This window comes from Aspergillus campestris, assembly GCF_002847485.1.
Source record: "Aspergillus campestris IBT 28561 chromosome Unknown P168scaffold_1, whole genome shotgun sequence".
Taxonomy (NCBI): domain Eukaryota; kingdom Fungi; phylum Ascomycota; class Eurotiomycetes; order Eurotiales; family Aspergillaceae; genus Aspergillus; species Aspergillus campestris.
In genome coordinates this window covers 556,561-569,483 of record NW_020194336.1, presented here as the reverse complement: position 1 = coordinate 569,483, position 12,923 = coordinate 556,561, and the positions used below count along the sequence as shown (strand labels likewise).

The following is a 12,923-nucleotide window of genomic DNA, read 5'->3' as shown; positions in this document are numbered from 1 at the left end:
GTCGATAATGGTTGAGATATAACAGGGGTATAGGTGCATCCTTTGAATGGAGTATATTGAATCTGGAGTATACTTTAATCAATGCCACTAATCTATGTACTGCCTAAGAAAGATCTATCTATGACCTCTCCCCCACCAACCGCCACGCGCGCAACGGCAGCGCCTGCAGCTTGCCCACCGCCGGGCGGATAAACAGGAAGAATGTCACCACGCCGACCACCACGCACAGGATGTTGGTCGTGTAGTAGCCGTCGTGGATCGTGGTGCACGTCCCGCCGCCGTTCTGGCACCGCACGCGCTCCGGCTCCAGCGCGCAGGAGAAGCTGCTCGTCACTAGGTCGCCCTTCAGCTTGTCGGCGGGTGGCGCCATGCTGGGTGGTGTGCAGGTGGCTTCTGTGAACATGTCGACTAGTTTGAGGATGAAGTATCGGGGGAATGTACCGCCCAGGTTGGAGACGCTGTTATGAAAGCATTAGAGAGAGATAGAGAGAGGGGGGAAGGAAGGGAGGCTCACGTTGCAAGCATTGTCATGTAGGTCCCGCCAATAGCTGGGTCAGCAATGCGTGCGTGGAATGCCGACACCGCTACGAACATGACCGTGTTCATGAACGTCGAGATGACATGCTCGCCAATCACCGTCAGAAGATACCAGAACGGCACCTCCGACGCGGCCGGGTAGATCATCACCGTGACCTGAGCCATTACGGCGGCCGCCAGACGCCCCATAAACGCCCAGCACCACAGCCGCATGGGCGTATACTCGGTCGACCACTTGCCGGCGTAGTAGCCTAGCATGATCTCGAACGGAAAGTCGATCAACACGACCAGCGCCATGTTGTCCTGCCCGAAGCCCTTGTCCAGCAGCTTGAGGCTCGTCACCCCGTCGTTGGCCTGGAACCCGATCTTGGCGATCAGATGCACCATGATGATCGTCTGGATGTTCTTCAGCTTCAGCACGCTCCACATACTGCGGTACACGTCCATGATGCTGTCGCGCTCCAAGCTCCGGTCTTCCTTCTTCAGCAGCGCCAGCCCCACCGTCACCAGCAGGTACATCCACCCCCAGAAGGTCAGGTACCCGCCCAGAGAGAGCAGGCCGCCCTCGGCCGGCTCGGCGCGGAACCAGCGGTTTGCAAAGTCGGCCGAGTTGAAGGCCAGGAACACCGTGTACGACAGGAAATGGCCCGCGGTCAATCCCACCGTCTGGGCAGTCGACGCGTACGAGATGTTAGGCGGCGACATGAGCGTGATCGCCCAGCCGTCCACCGCGATATCCTGCGTGGCGCAGAACAGCACCAGCAGGAACCACCAGTATGTGAAGTTCCAGACGCCCGCGCCGCCGTTGGCGCCCGCCGCCTTCATCATCTCCTCGATCCGTCCACCCAGGTAGATCATGGCGAGACCGGCGATGACCTGGATCGGGGTAATCCAACTCTTGCGGCGACCGAAGCGACGGCTCCAGACGGCGTCCACGATCGGGCTCCAGAGGAGCTTCAGCGAGTACGGGTACGAGGCGAGCGAGAAGACGCCGATCTGGCCGTAGGATAGGTAGGGTTTCAGGAGGAAGGGGACGGAGCCGGTAGCGAGGCCCATGGGCACGCCCTGGAGGAAGTACAGCACGCAGAGCAGCAGGAAGTTGCGGCGATCGGCGACGGGCAGGCTGGAGAAACTGGTGGTGGTCATGGCGGGGGTTTGGGGGTGATGGGGGGGTCTTGGTCGAGGGAGAAGCTGGAGCCTGCCATCACACGATCGGCACGACTAGCGGACGACTCGCTGGAGGTCTCCCTCTTCCGCATCTCGATGTTGGAGTTCATCTCGTCATGCGCCTGGCCGTCGCGACCGGTGGCGAGTGTGAGAGACGGTTTCGAACGACGCTTGTTGAGCGTACGACCTTTGGACTTCATGGATCCGGCGGTTATAAAGATTACCGGAGAGGCATAATACGGCGGCTCTATCAGGGGAAGTAAAACGTAAAGAAGACCAAGAGAGGGGAGAGGTCGAGATATGAATGAAAACAGGGGCGCGTCGGGCGATATTATTGACAAAGATCCGATTGAGGCAAGCTGGCCTTTAGTCAGGCACGGAAGATCTTAGTCAGAACTTGGATTGGGCGTTTCTGCTGATGGCCGTCAACACCAGCTGTATGAATCATAAACGAATGAAAAAAGATTATTACAAAAGAAGAGCGAGAGAGGTTGAAGTGAAACTATACAGAGTGAGAAATTGAGGGTGAAGTGGTTGCATGTGCCGGGTCACGTGTATCAACAAACATCTATCGTCACAACAACAACTTCATCTTCATCTTCACCATCATCATTCCCCACAAAGCGAAATGGACTCCCCAACCCCCACCCAACTCGAGGAGGAACTCGACTCTGACATTGCCTCTATTCGCCGCGAACGTATGTTTTCCATCCATTGCAACGCAAAAGCGACAACTAACAAGAACCAGTTCGCGCCCTCAAACGGCGCAAAACCCTCCTCGCGTCCAGCCTCCTCTCCTCCTCCACCCTTCAAACCCACCTCCGCCGACAATCCTCCTCCCGGACTCTCGCTCTCACCTCCCTCGACGCAGACGTCTCCCCCCTCGTCCAATCCGCCAACGCCCACACCCACACCAACCACCACCGCATCGCATTCTCCGCAACCGCCTTCCCATTCCAAGACCCCAACCCAAGCATCACCACCAGCAAATCCTCCCGCAACCTCCTCGGTATCCGCCTCGACATCTGTGCGCGCAACGGCCGCTTCCCCAAACCCCACTACATCCTCCTCCGCCACGTCCCCAGCAAAGGGGAAGGAAAACGGCTTCTCCGCATCCACCGCCACACCATCCCGCCCTTCATCCCTCTCGACCAGCTCGAGCGCGTCTACCTCGCTTCCTCCTTCACAGCTCGCTTAGACCATGACGCCCCGGTGAAACACGCCCCGCCCGCGAGGCAGGACCTCCGCGGCCTAGTGCGTGAAGTCCGCGCCCAGCTCGTCGCGTGGCAGCTGCGACTCGACGCGATCGCCATGCTCCGCGAGCAGATTGGGACCGTGCGCCGCGACGCGCCGGAATACGGCGATGGCGACTCCGACGCCCAGGGGATGTGGGAGCGGGATGTATGGTGCGAGGATGATGGCGCGATGACCCGGTTAGTCGGTAACAAACTTGGCATCGTGGCGCTGTCGCCTACCGCGCGGGATGCGACGTACGTGCGGATGGCGTGGGCGGATGGCCGCGTGGGGCGGTTCAAGATCTCGTCGCGGGGGATGATTGACCGCGCGGTGGTGATTGGGGATCAGGGGAGGGATAAGGCGATGGAATGTGTGTTGACGGGGAGAGTGGAGGGGTTGTTGGCGAGGGTGCGTGGGTTTACTCCTACTTCTGTTCCTACTTCTTCTCCTTCTCCGTCTTCTACTACTATTTCTTCTCGTTGATTTTTGTTGTCGATACGATACTATTATACCCAGACTATATGTGTCCTAGCAATGTTATCTCAACCATGTTTACCCGATTCTATGCAGTCTAGCGGTGTCCTCTATCAATTCCAACGTCACCCTCGCCACGTTTGACCCCCCGCTGATCACGGAGTAGGGGCGGGTATCTACCCCCAGTGAAATAGTCTGGATAGATAGGTCACGCTGGGATGTATTCATGACTGCTAACACTGACCAAGGCTTCGGACATGCTGGGCTCAACAACCACGCCGCCAGGCAAGATGACTGATAGGAAGACGCCCTCGGGATGAGCCGAATCTCTAGACTTCAGTCTTACTACCCTAGGTTGTACTCTTGTGACCCTCGAAGTAGAGCAATATCTGCCATCTTGACATATATTTTTGTTTATCTAAACTTCAGACCATGCAATATAATCATCTACGCCGCGCGTCGAGTGGTAGAGACTCCTTGAGTGATTCAGTGCCTATACTTCTGGGGGTTGGTTGATGACACTACATGCTGGGATTGATATCAATCTTGTTAAGCCGGACCAATATGCCGTTCGGTATTTTGGTCCAGTGGCGTAGACTACATCAGCACTAGTCAATAGTTTACCTCGCTACCCCATACTTGTTTATAATTCTATCATGAACTTGCTATAGAGCCTCAGCTGCATATCATATAGTAAGTACAGAATAAAGAAAGCGAGTCATCTGATATCGGAAAGAAATTCCAAGTTATCCCAGAATTAGTTACATACAAGCGGCCAAGTGCCCGCGTTGAGTACACACCACAAGATCAGCCTGCTGCTTTACAAACTCGTTAGGAATATTACACTGCGAGAACGACCTGCTGACTGTGGTGCTAGTACTTTGGGTGGATACAGGAAACTCACTTCATACTAATTAAGCGCTGACTGACAAGAGCCAATAGCTAATCAATATGGGTCCTCGAATCCAAATCTATCATCTGCTACTAGTAGAAATAGCAACGAGGCTTTGCCGTAGCCACACCACGGACCAGTACCTAGACACCAGCCTTATGAGCAATCAAGCGAGCAATCAGACTGAATTTCCTGTGTTGCACACTAATTCCCGCTCAACCCGCTCTATAGTGGATTAACATAAGCCCAGGCTGTGAAGCCCGAGCTGATATCATGCCAGACAAGTAGCACGTATACAAGTGTGTGTGTGTGTGTGTGTGTGTGTGTGTGTGTAGGGGGGGGAGGGATGGGGACACCATCAAGATCGAGGCTGTACGTGCGAAATCTGGTAGAATTTCGTTGAATGTCAATGGACGAGTCGTATTCGATATGGGTATTGTCGATCGCAGGCTAATTCCAGTTACGGGCATCATGTACCAGAGTCAGCTTTGATTCGACCCCCGAGCGTAGAGGTAGAGGGGGCTGAAAATCGCTGGAACAGGCATTACTGTCGATCAGGCCGCCCACTAACAATAAAATCGGTTAGCAAAGACGTACATGGGAGTGACATCTGCGCGGCCCTATCTTCCAATTTGCCCGCATCTGGCGTCGCGGTTGCGTTCCCATTCATCAACAATCAAGTTCAAACTCACATTTTGACAGCTTTACAGTTTATAATTCCAAGGTCAGTCTCATTCTGGCTCTGATAGCTCTTGTCGAAGCATATTCTGCCCTCAGAACGGGACAGTATGTAGATATGGCTCATTATCATGACTATCACATTTGAAAGTTGAGCATATCTATACCTTCAATCCAGCTAAAATAACAGGATTGGGTGGTTTGTGCCTATTCCAGGTTGCGCCCTGCTAGTTATCCTCCACAATACTATTATGTAAATAAATATACTTGTCCCAAGTGGGTCCTTACCCTGTCCTATTGAGTCAAGTGAATCACTCTAGGACTCATGGCGTAGTCTTCTCAATCCGCATACCACGTCTGACTTTATTCAGCTATCGCCATGGATAGGACTCCTTCTCTAACGTGGGCGGCTGTACACATCCACATTTGAATTCGATCATGCTCCCACTAGATCCAATTGAGAAACAGCCTACAGATAGCTTGCACCGAGCTGAACAACAATGACAACGATGACGACGATGATGGCAGTTATGCTAGATATAGGATATCTATAAGAACCCTCTTCCTATCCTCCAATTCTGACTGATATTCAAGCAACAGTCCTCTTGAATTCTCTAGCAAGATTCTCTTCTCCATTCATAATTGATCTCCTCTAAAATGCAACTCACCAAAACCCTCCTCACTGTCATGACTGCTGCCTTTGTCGTGACAGCAGCTCCGGCCCCTACATCCGGTGAACAAGATATCCAAGCTCGATGGGACTGCCCTAATGGCTGGAAGTTCTGTGGTGTATGTTATCATTTCTCAATATTCTACCCAATTGCTTGACTCCGTTATGTATAATTGTATAATACCCCAAGACCCCTGATCTAACAACATTATCAGGAATGCAATGGCGGATCATGCAAAGTGGGAGGCTTAAATCAGTAAGTTTTCAGCAATGAGCTGGTTTGATATCAAGTAATGAAACTGACTATAATTAATAGTGACTGCGCTGTTGGAAAGGTGAGGCCTGGAGTCTTATGATTATATCTCTTACTAGCAGATTGAAAACTAATATTAGTTTGGTTCAGTGCACGGCGCAAAGTGGTGGTGGCGATGGAAAGCTCTGCGGTACTCATGGTTCTTCTGCTGGGATGGACCTAGAGTGTCCCGGTCGTGATTAAGCCTGTCTGCTTTTTCTTATGATCTGTGAGTGTGGTGGGATGGATACAAGTGATAGGGAGTTTCAACAACACCCTTGAGCAGGAATAGAAGAATAATTTAAGCTTGTTTATTTGGGATCTATTATCTGAATAAACAGATTCTCTTATTATATGTTGGTTGTTTGGTTGTTTGGGTAGTGTAGATATACAGATCATCTCAAGTGTCTCTGCATTTAGATAATTGAAGGTCTAGTGAATTTTGATCCACCACGACTGTTGAATATATCGAGACTTTGCCACGCCAAATTGGTATTTTTGATCGAATTGTCAAGATAAAAGACGTGCAAACAACTACAACCCAAAAAGATAAACTTATAATGCATGTATTACGACTATACAGAGTACTGCATACGAGTATGTTAAACATGAATAACAAACTGACCACACTTCTAGATAATACGAATGGATACAGAAATATCTCTACCCTACTCTACCTAGCTTGGGTACTGTATACTCCTACGGAGTAGGTTGGGATAGCCTATTATATCAGGCGCGACCAACATGCCGTTCGGTATTCTGGTGCAGTGACTGAGACTACATCAGCCCTAGACCAGGGCTTCACTAAGTAGGGCTAGTCTTGAGAGACCAAATTTCTTGTGTTACGACCTAATTGCAGTTTAACCCGCCCTATACTGCATATCAATGCAGTCTAGATGTCGGAGGTTAAACCTCTGACAGCGACCCCACGAGAGACATGCGGCATGTAGTATTTCTCTCTGTGCCAAAGTTCTACAGACACCCTGTACCAGTCAGCTTCAATCTGACTCTTGAGTGGAGCAAAGAAGCCGAAGATAGCTATAACGAATAATATTGTCGATCAGGCCACCCACAGACAGTAAAATTGGTCAGTAAGCACATATGTGAGTGGTATTTGTGCAACACTAGCACGGCATACATGATCACTTAAGATACATTCTATTCAGTTTGCGCGCATCTGGCTTCTCTCAGTTGCGCTCTACTGTAGTAGACCGGATCATGAAACAGACTTACAGATGCTGTGTAGCGAGTGAAATGATGATGAGAGGTGAGTCCACGACAGGATTCCATGAAAATATCCCTGGCTGACATGGTAACAGGCAAACGTTTACTAACATGGCCCCTTATCATTTTCTCCCCGCATAGAGGAGGGGGTGAGTATTACAAGATATCTATAAGAAGCCCTGTCTTGCCCTTGATGCTAATTGACATCCAGGCAACATTCTCTTTGACAATCTATCATACCGTATATTCCTATCCAAACTTCATAGCCACTATGCCGAAACATTAATCAGTGTTTGATATAGGGCTTAACCTGACTGCTATTTTAACATATTTCAGATCTTATATCTTTGATACCTCAATAACAGTCTTAGACTTGTCAGAAATACAGCTCAGTCATATTCTCCTTACGATCACGGCTGTTCCCCTTGTTCTGTTGGCAGGTCCAACCTCTATTTCGAATGATAATGATGATCCCCAAGCCCATTGGAAATGCGAGAATGGATGGAAGGTCTGCGGTGTATGTTATTCCCTCTCTATATATATTTCTAGATGGTTTATTTTCCAAGTATAATTCTCATGTTCTCATCAACTGATGACACCAACAGAAATGCAATGGTGGAGATTGTAAAATAGGAGGTTTCGATTTGTAAGTATTAACTAAATCAACTGAATTAGGCAAGGGGCAAAAAATCTTACTTTATAATCTACAGTCATTGCGATATTGGAAAGGTAAGACTTGTATATATTTCTCTTATTAGCAGGAGTGGTACTGATACTAGCTTGTTTCTAGTGCACGGTGCCAAGCGGTGGTGGTGATGGAAAGCTCTGTGGTAGGCGTGGTGATAGTATATTGGAGTGTCCCGGTCGTCGTTAAGCTTGCCTATTATTACTCAGGAATTGGGAGTGCAGTGATATGGAATGGCCAGGGACTTTCAACAACGCCCTCAAGTAGGAATCAGGTGGTGATTCGGACTTAGGTACCTAGTGAGATCCAGCTTGTTTGTTTTATAGTTGTCTTTTAGATGAATACATGCTTTTATCACAAATTGCTTAATTATCTATCACACATTAGTTACTTGTGTGATGGAATCCGGCCATCGTATTGATAGTCCAATGCCTCCTCATATCACTATAAAAGGTTGCGAATAGTTGCAAGAAACACGCAGAGTCAAAATGACAATATTTAGGGGATATCTCAATTCCTGTTCATCTCATACTTGTCCATAGTTTTAACACAGACTTGCTCTAGAGTCCCACCCGCATATCAGGTAGTAAGTATAAAAGAAACTAGGCGAGTGCTCTGACATCAAGAGAAAATTCCAAATAATCACAGGGTCACTTACATACAGGCGCTCATGTCCCCGTTGAGTACACATCCGAAAGACTACTAACTTGAATGTATTCGATGTAATACTGTTGGTTCTACAAAATACGTCACCGACAAGAGCCAGATAATACGAATCCTCAAATCCAGACTATATATCGACTGCGACCAGAAATAGCGACGAGGCTTGACCGTGGCAACATCACTAACTAACCAGTACCTAGACAGCAGCCTTGCGAGCAATCGGACCGAATTTCTTGCATTGCACACGCAATGACGGCTTGGACCGCTCGATACTGCATCGACATGAGTCTATCTCCTGGAAGTCAAGTTGATGAGGGTAAGACAACCAGTACATATGCAAATGCGGGTGGGGGCGACCACAGCACTGAGGCTGTACGTGCGAAATATCGCAGGGTTTTCTTTATAACCAACGTGTTGGACGAGTGGTATTGGATATGGACATGGATCGCAGCCCAACTACTGACACATGTACCAGGGTGTAGAGCGGGGCCGGATGGTACCGTCGATCACCCCGCCCACAAGCATTAAAATGGGTCAGTAAGTAGGTACCTATACAGGTAAGTGACATCTGCGTGGCCCCATCCATGGCACCAATGATGGCACGGGGTGTATTCTCCCCTGTTTGCCCTGCATCTGGCGTCTCGGCTGTGTTTTGGATAGTTGCGTCTGGGGATGGTGGGATTGAATTTCTATTTTCATAACAACATCATGATGAAACATATACTCAAATGGCTTTTCGGTTGATATTTCCAAAGCCAAACAGGCTTGATAGCTCCGTCGAAGCCCGTCGTTCTACTAGAGCGGGATAGCATGTAGTATATGAATAGGTTTCAAGATCACGACCGCCAGGTATGGAAGTTCAGCATGTCTACACCTGCAATTCAATTAAACTAACAACATTGGAAGGATGATGCTTATTCCAGGACTAACTCAGTCAGGTAACCCCCACAAGGCTGCTATGCAAACAAGTATACTTAAATTTAGTGGATTCTTGAGCCTATCCCATCAGACCAAGTAAATCACCTCAGGCCTCATGGCGAGTCTTCCAATCTGTCACGTCATGTCTGACCACATTCAAAGACCGCCATGGATAGGGCTTCTTTTCTGACGTGGGCGGCTGCGCACCACCACCATACTAGATAATAATTATGACCGCACTATATCCAATTGGGAGACGGCCTCACGGATGCCGGGCAACGAGCTGAACGATGATGATGGTGTTGAGAGAAGAAACCAGGGATAGGGCATCTCGAAGGTAAGCCTTGGACTTTGAGTGACATAGTCTCTTGCCATCTTTCCCTCATGTTGAAGAGGCAGTAATGATGGTCGCCAAACATCTATAAGAACCCTCTTCCTGCCTCTGATTCTACTGAACTTCAAGCAATCGTCCACTTCAGTTGTTTATCAAGGTCTTCTTCTCGAATCACACTCAGATCAGAATCAATCTTCCCATACCTCCAGCAATATCAAACACGTTGAAAATGCAGCTCATAAAAACCCTCCTCACTGTCATGGCTGCTGCCGCTGTCGTGACAGCAGCTCCGGCCTCTACGTCTGTCGAGAAAGGTCTCCAGGCTCGAGGCTGCCCGAACGGATGGAACGTCTGTGGTGTATGTTATGTTCTCTCTCTCTCTATTCCCTCTATTTCCTCCCTCTTGCTTTCTATTCTCTATATGTAATACCCAAGACCCACCATCTAACAAAACGGACAGACATGCAACGGCGGAGATTGCAAAATAGCACTTACAAACCAGTAAGCTCTTACTTATTAACCGAAAAATACAAAAACTAATTCTATAATCTACAGTAAATGCGACATTGGAAAGGTAAAGACATATATCTCTTTCTGACTGGTGTGGTGCTGACATTGGCTTGGTTCTAGTGCACGAAGCAAAGCGGTGGTGGTGATGGAAAGCTCTGCGGTGCTATTGATGTTGATACCCCTCTGGAGTGTCCTGGTCGTGGTTGAGGTTTCTTTTTCCTATGCTGATGATTTATGAGTGTGGTGCGATGGAATTTATGTGGAGTTTCAACAACTCCTTTGAGTCTGTCAAGCTGTTTTTGATATAAATGCATTTTTCCATTGTATAACGTTGATTTTGGTAGTGTAGATGTAGCAATTTCAAGGACCTCCTACTTCAAGATATCTAAAGAGCTAGTAAATTATGGTGTTTTGTTACAAGCTACAGAGTTGATAAACTCATGAGCCATATAATAAGTCTATACACGATAGGCGTATGTATAACATCTTTGAAAAGCCAAGAATACTTCTAGATAAACTATAATGAATGGATACAGAGACATTCCTACCCTATCCTACTTAGCTTAGCTACCGTACACTCACTTCCTACAATTGTAGAATAGCCTATGATATATATACCCTAGTATGTGGGAGTACCAATTAAATGGTCCAAATATTGATGAATTTGATGATTCTTACAACTATCAAGATGTTGCCAATAGTTGCAAGACTGTAAGAAAATTGTAGAATCGAGATGTCAATCTGTATAGGGGCACACTGTGCAAGTCGGCTGACATGTTGGCTGATTGCTTACCATATATATATAACCATGTCAGGGACCTCTACAGACAACTAGAGGTATCAAATCTGCTAAAATTTAGACAGCTAGGTGAACATTGTGAACAGTAATGTATGACTACAAGCCAAAAAGAAGGTGGATCTATTAAGGATTTATTAGGACTATACGCAACAGAAGTACGCATAATGTTGGGATATCAGTCATATAACGCTGGACCAATATGCCGTTCATTATTTTCGTGCAATGACTGGGACTACATCAGCACTCGATAATAGTACATTGCGTTGCCTGTTCATTTTATACTTCCCTATAGCTCTATTATGAAACTTCGTCTAGAAATCCAGCCTCATATCTAATGATAAGTATCTTGCAAAAGGAAATTAGTCGAATGATTCTAAGATTAGTTACATACAAGAGGTAAAGTGGCTATTGAGTACACACCACCATGATAGCCCCCCTCTCCACCCTAGTGAATTCGTTATAAATATCACACTACAGAGAAGGCTGCTGACTATGATGTTGGAACCATTAGAGGATATAGTGAACTCTTCCCATGCCAATTTAAATGCCAATCGAGGGCTGATTGAGAAGACTCAGTCAATAGGAATTCTCAAGCCCAGACATATAGGTTGGTACTAGAAATAGCAACGAGGCTCTGCCATGATGACACTGCGAGCTAGTATTAAGTCTCTAGCCTTGCAGCCAATCAGTCTGCTCAACCTGTTGTATACTCCACACACATGAGTCCAGATACCAGCCTCTGAGAGTGATAACATGTAAGGCAAGCAACGCAAGCACAAGTACGTGTGGGAGCACTTACAGGATTGACGCTATACGTGCCAAATTCGGTAGTGTCTGCTTAAGCACTAACTTGTTTGAGGGGTGCTATGCAACTTGCTGCCTAACTACCGACGCTCATGTACCAGAGTCAGATTCAATTCGACACTAGGGTATAGCGAGGGAGTTGAAAATAGCCAGAACGGACGGTAGTGTCGTCGATCAGGCCGCCCACAGATGAAGGAATCGGTCAGCAAGTAGGAGGTAAGTCGCATGTGTGCGGCTCCAGTAATGGCGTCCATTATTACAGGGGTTGTATTCCCTCCGGTCTGCCCAGATCAGGCGTCCCGGCTGTGTTTGGTTAGTCGCGTCTGGGGATAATAGGCTTGGAATTCCATTCGAACACAGTATCATATAATAGATCAATTATTCGAATGGCCCTCCAGTTCATACTTCTAAGGCCAGTCAAGTTTGATACTTCCCGTCGAGGCATGTTCTACTCTAGAGTGGGGTAGTATATAGGGTTCGCTATCACAAACCCCACATCCGAAAATCAAGCGTGTCTATACCTGCAATCCAGCAGATCCTACAACCTATGCCGGGTGGCGCATGCTTATTCCAGGTCTAGCCTAACCAGGTAACCACCACAAGGAGGCTATATTACAAACACGTATAGTTCACCCGAGTGGCTCCTTCAAGCTGTTCCGTCGAAACAAGCGAATCACCCTAGGGCTCGTGGCACAGTCTTTCCAATCCGCCATGCCATGTCTGACCAAATCTAGAAATTGCCATGGATAAGGATCCTTCTCTGACGTTGGCGGCGGCGCTCGACCGTATCGGATCCGTTTGTGAGGCAGGCTTAGAGATACCGTGTAGCGAGCTGAACGGTGGTGATGGTGATGATGAGAAGCGCGAACACGGGTGGGATGCTTCGAAGGGACGCCTGACTGACATCGTGAGGGTTGGGCTTTGGCAGCATGGTCTCCTGTCATCCTCTTCTTGTATGGAAGAGGGAGTGAGTACTGGCTGCGAGAAATCTATAAAAACCTCCTTCCTGTCCTCCAATCTTGACTGAAATCTAAGCAACT

At 48.0% G+C, this 12,923-nt stretch overlaps 4 protein-coding genes across 4 annotated transcripts; 3 read left to right on the top strand and 1 right to left on the bottom strand.

Moving 5' to 3' along the window:
* Nucleotides 1-62: 62 nt before the first annotated feature.
* On the bottom strand, nucleotides 63-2,150 carry P168DRAFT_286058 (SD08430p). The gene is made up of 3 exons (XM_024836269.1): nucleotides 1,768-2,150; nucleotides 515-1,711; nucleotides 63-458 (listed from the first exon to the last, which is right to left on the bottom strand). The coding sequence occupies exons 1-3, from the start codon at nucleotides 1,902-1,904 to the stop codon at nucleotides 119-121; spliced, it is 1,674 nt and encodes a 557-aa protein (XP_024696471.1). The 5' UTR covers nucleotides 1,905-2,150; the 3' UTR covers nucleotides 63-118.
* Nucleotides 2,151-2,332: 182 nt separating this feature from the next.
* P168DRAFT_314014 (uncharacterized protein) lies at nucleotides 2,333-3,734 on the top strand (the record flags this gene model as incomplete). Its single annotated transcript, XM_024839727.1, has 3 exons — nucleotides 2,333-2,402; nucleotides 2,453-3,348; nucleotides 3,663-3,734. 3 exons carry the CDS (start codon nucleotides 2,333-2,335, stop codon nucleotides 3,732-3,734), a joined length of 1,038 nt encoding a protein of 345 aa, XP_024696470.1.
* A 2,772-nt stretch (nucleotides 3,735-6,506) lies between these two features.
* Nucleotides 6,507-8,147, top strand: P168DRAFT_277527 (uncharacterized protein; the record flags this gene model as incomplete). Its single annotated transcript, XM_024835615.1, has 10 exons — nucleotides 6,507-6,543; nucleotides 6,583-6,652; nucleotides 7,011-7,037; nucleotides 7,113-7,213; nucleotides 7,266-7,319; nucleotides 7,536-7,687; nucleotides 7,776-7,816; nucleotides 7,881-7,899; nucleotides 7,961-8,000; nucleotides 8,065-8,147. 10 exons carry the CDS (start codon nucleotides 6,507-6,509, stop codon nucleotides 8,145-8,147), a joined length of 624 nt encoding a protein of 207 aa, XP_024696469.1.
* Nucleotides 8,148-9,686: 1,539 nt separating this feature from the next.
* On the top strand, nucleotides 9,687-10,592 carry P168DRAFT_286056 (uncharacterized protein). Its single transcript, XM_024836268.1, has 4 exons — nucleotides 9,687-10,128; nucleotides 10,231-10,271; nucleotides 10,326-10,344; nucleotides 10,401-10,592. Exons 1-4 carry the CDS (start codon nucleotides 10,000-10,002, stop codon nucleotides 10,485-10,487), a joined length of 276 nt encoding a protein of 91 aa, XP_024696468.1. The 5' UTR covers nucleotides 9,687-9,999; the 3' UTR covers nucleotides 10,488-10,592.
* Nucleotides 10,593-12,923: the final 2,331 nt, after the last annotated feature.

Coding starts and splice junctions, on each gene's coding strand:
- P168DRAFT_286058 (XM_024836269.1), bottom strand. CDS start 1,904: ATGAAGTCCAAAGGTCGTACGCTCAACAAGCGTCGTTCGAAACCGTCT. Junction 1,712..1,767: donor AGGGAGACCTCCAGCGAGTC/GTCCGCTAGTCG, acceptor CCCTCGACCAAG/ACCCCCCCATCACCCCCAAA. Junction 459..514: donor TACATGACAATGCTTGCAAC/GTGAGCCTCCCT, acceptor CTTTCATAACAG/CGTCTCCAACCTGGGCGGTA.
- P168DRAFT_286056 (XM_024836268.1), top strand. CDS start 10,000: ATGCAGCTCATAAAAACCCTCCTCACTGTCATGGCTGCTGCCGCTGTC. Junction 10,129..10,230: donor ACGGATGGAACGTCTGTGGT/GTATGTTATGTT, acceptor CAAAACGGACAG/ACATGCAACGGCGGAGATTG.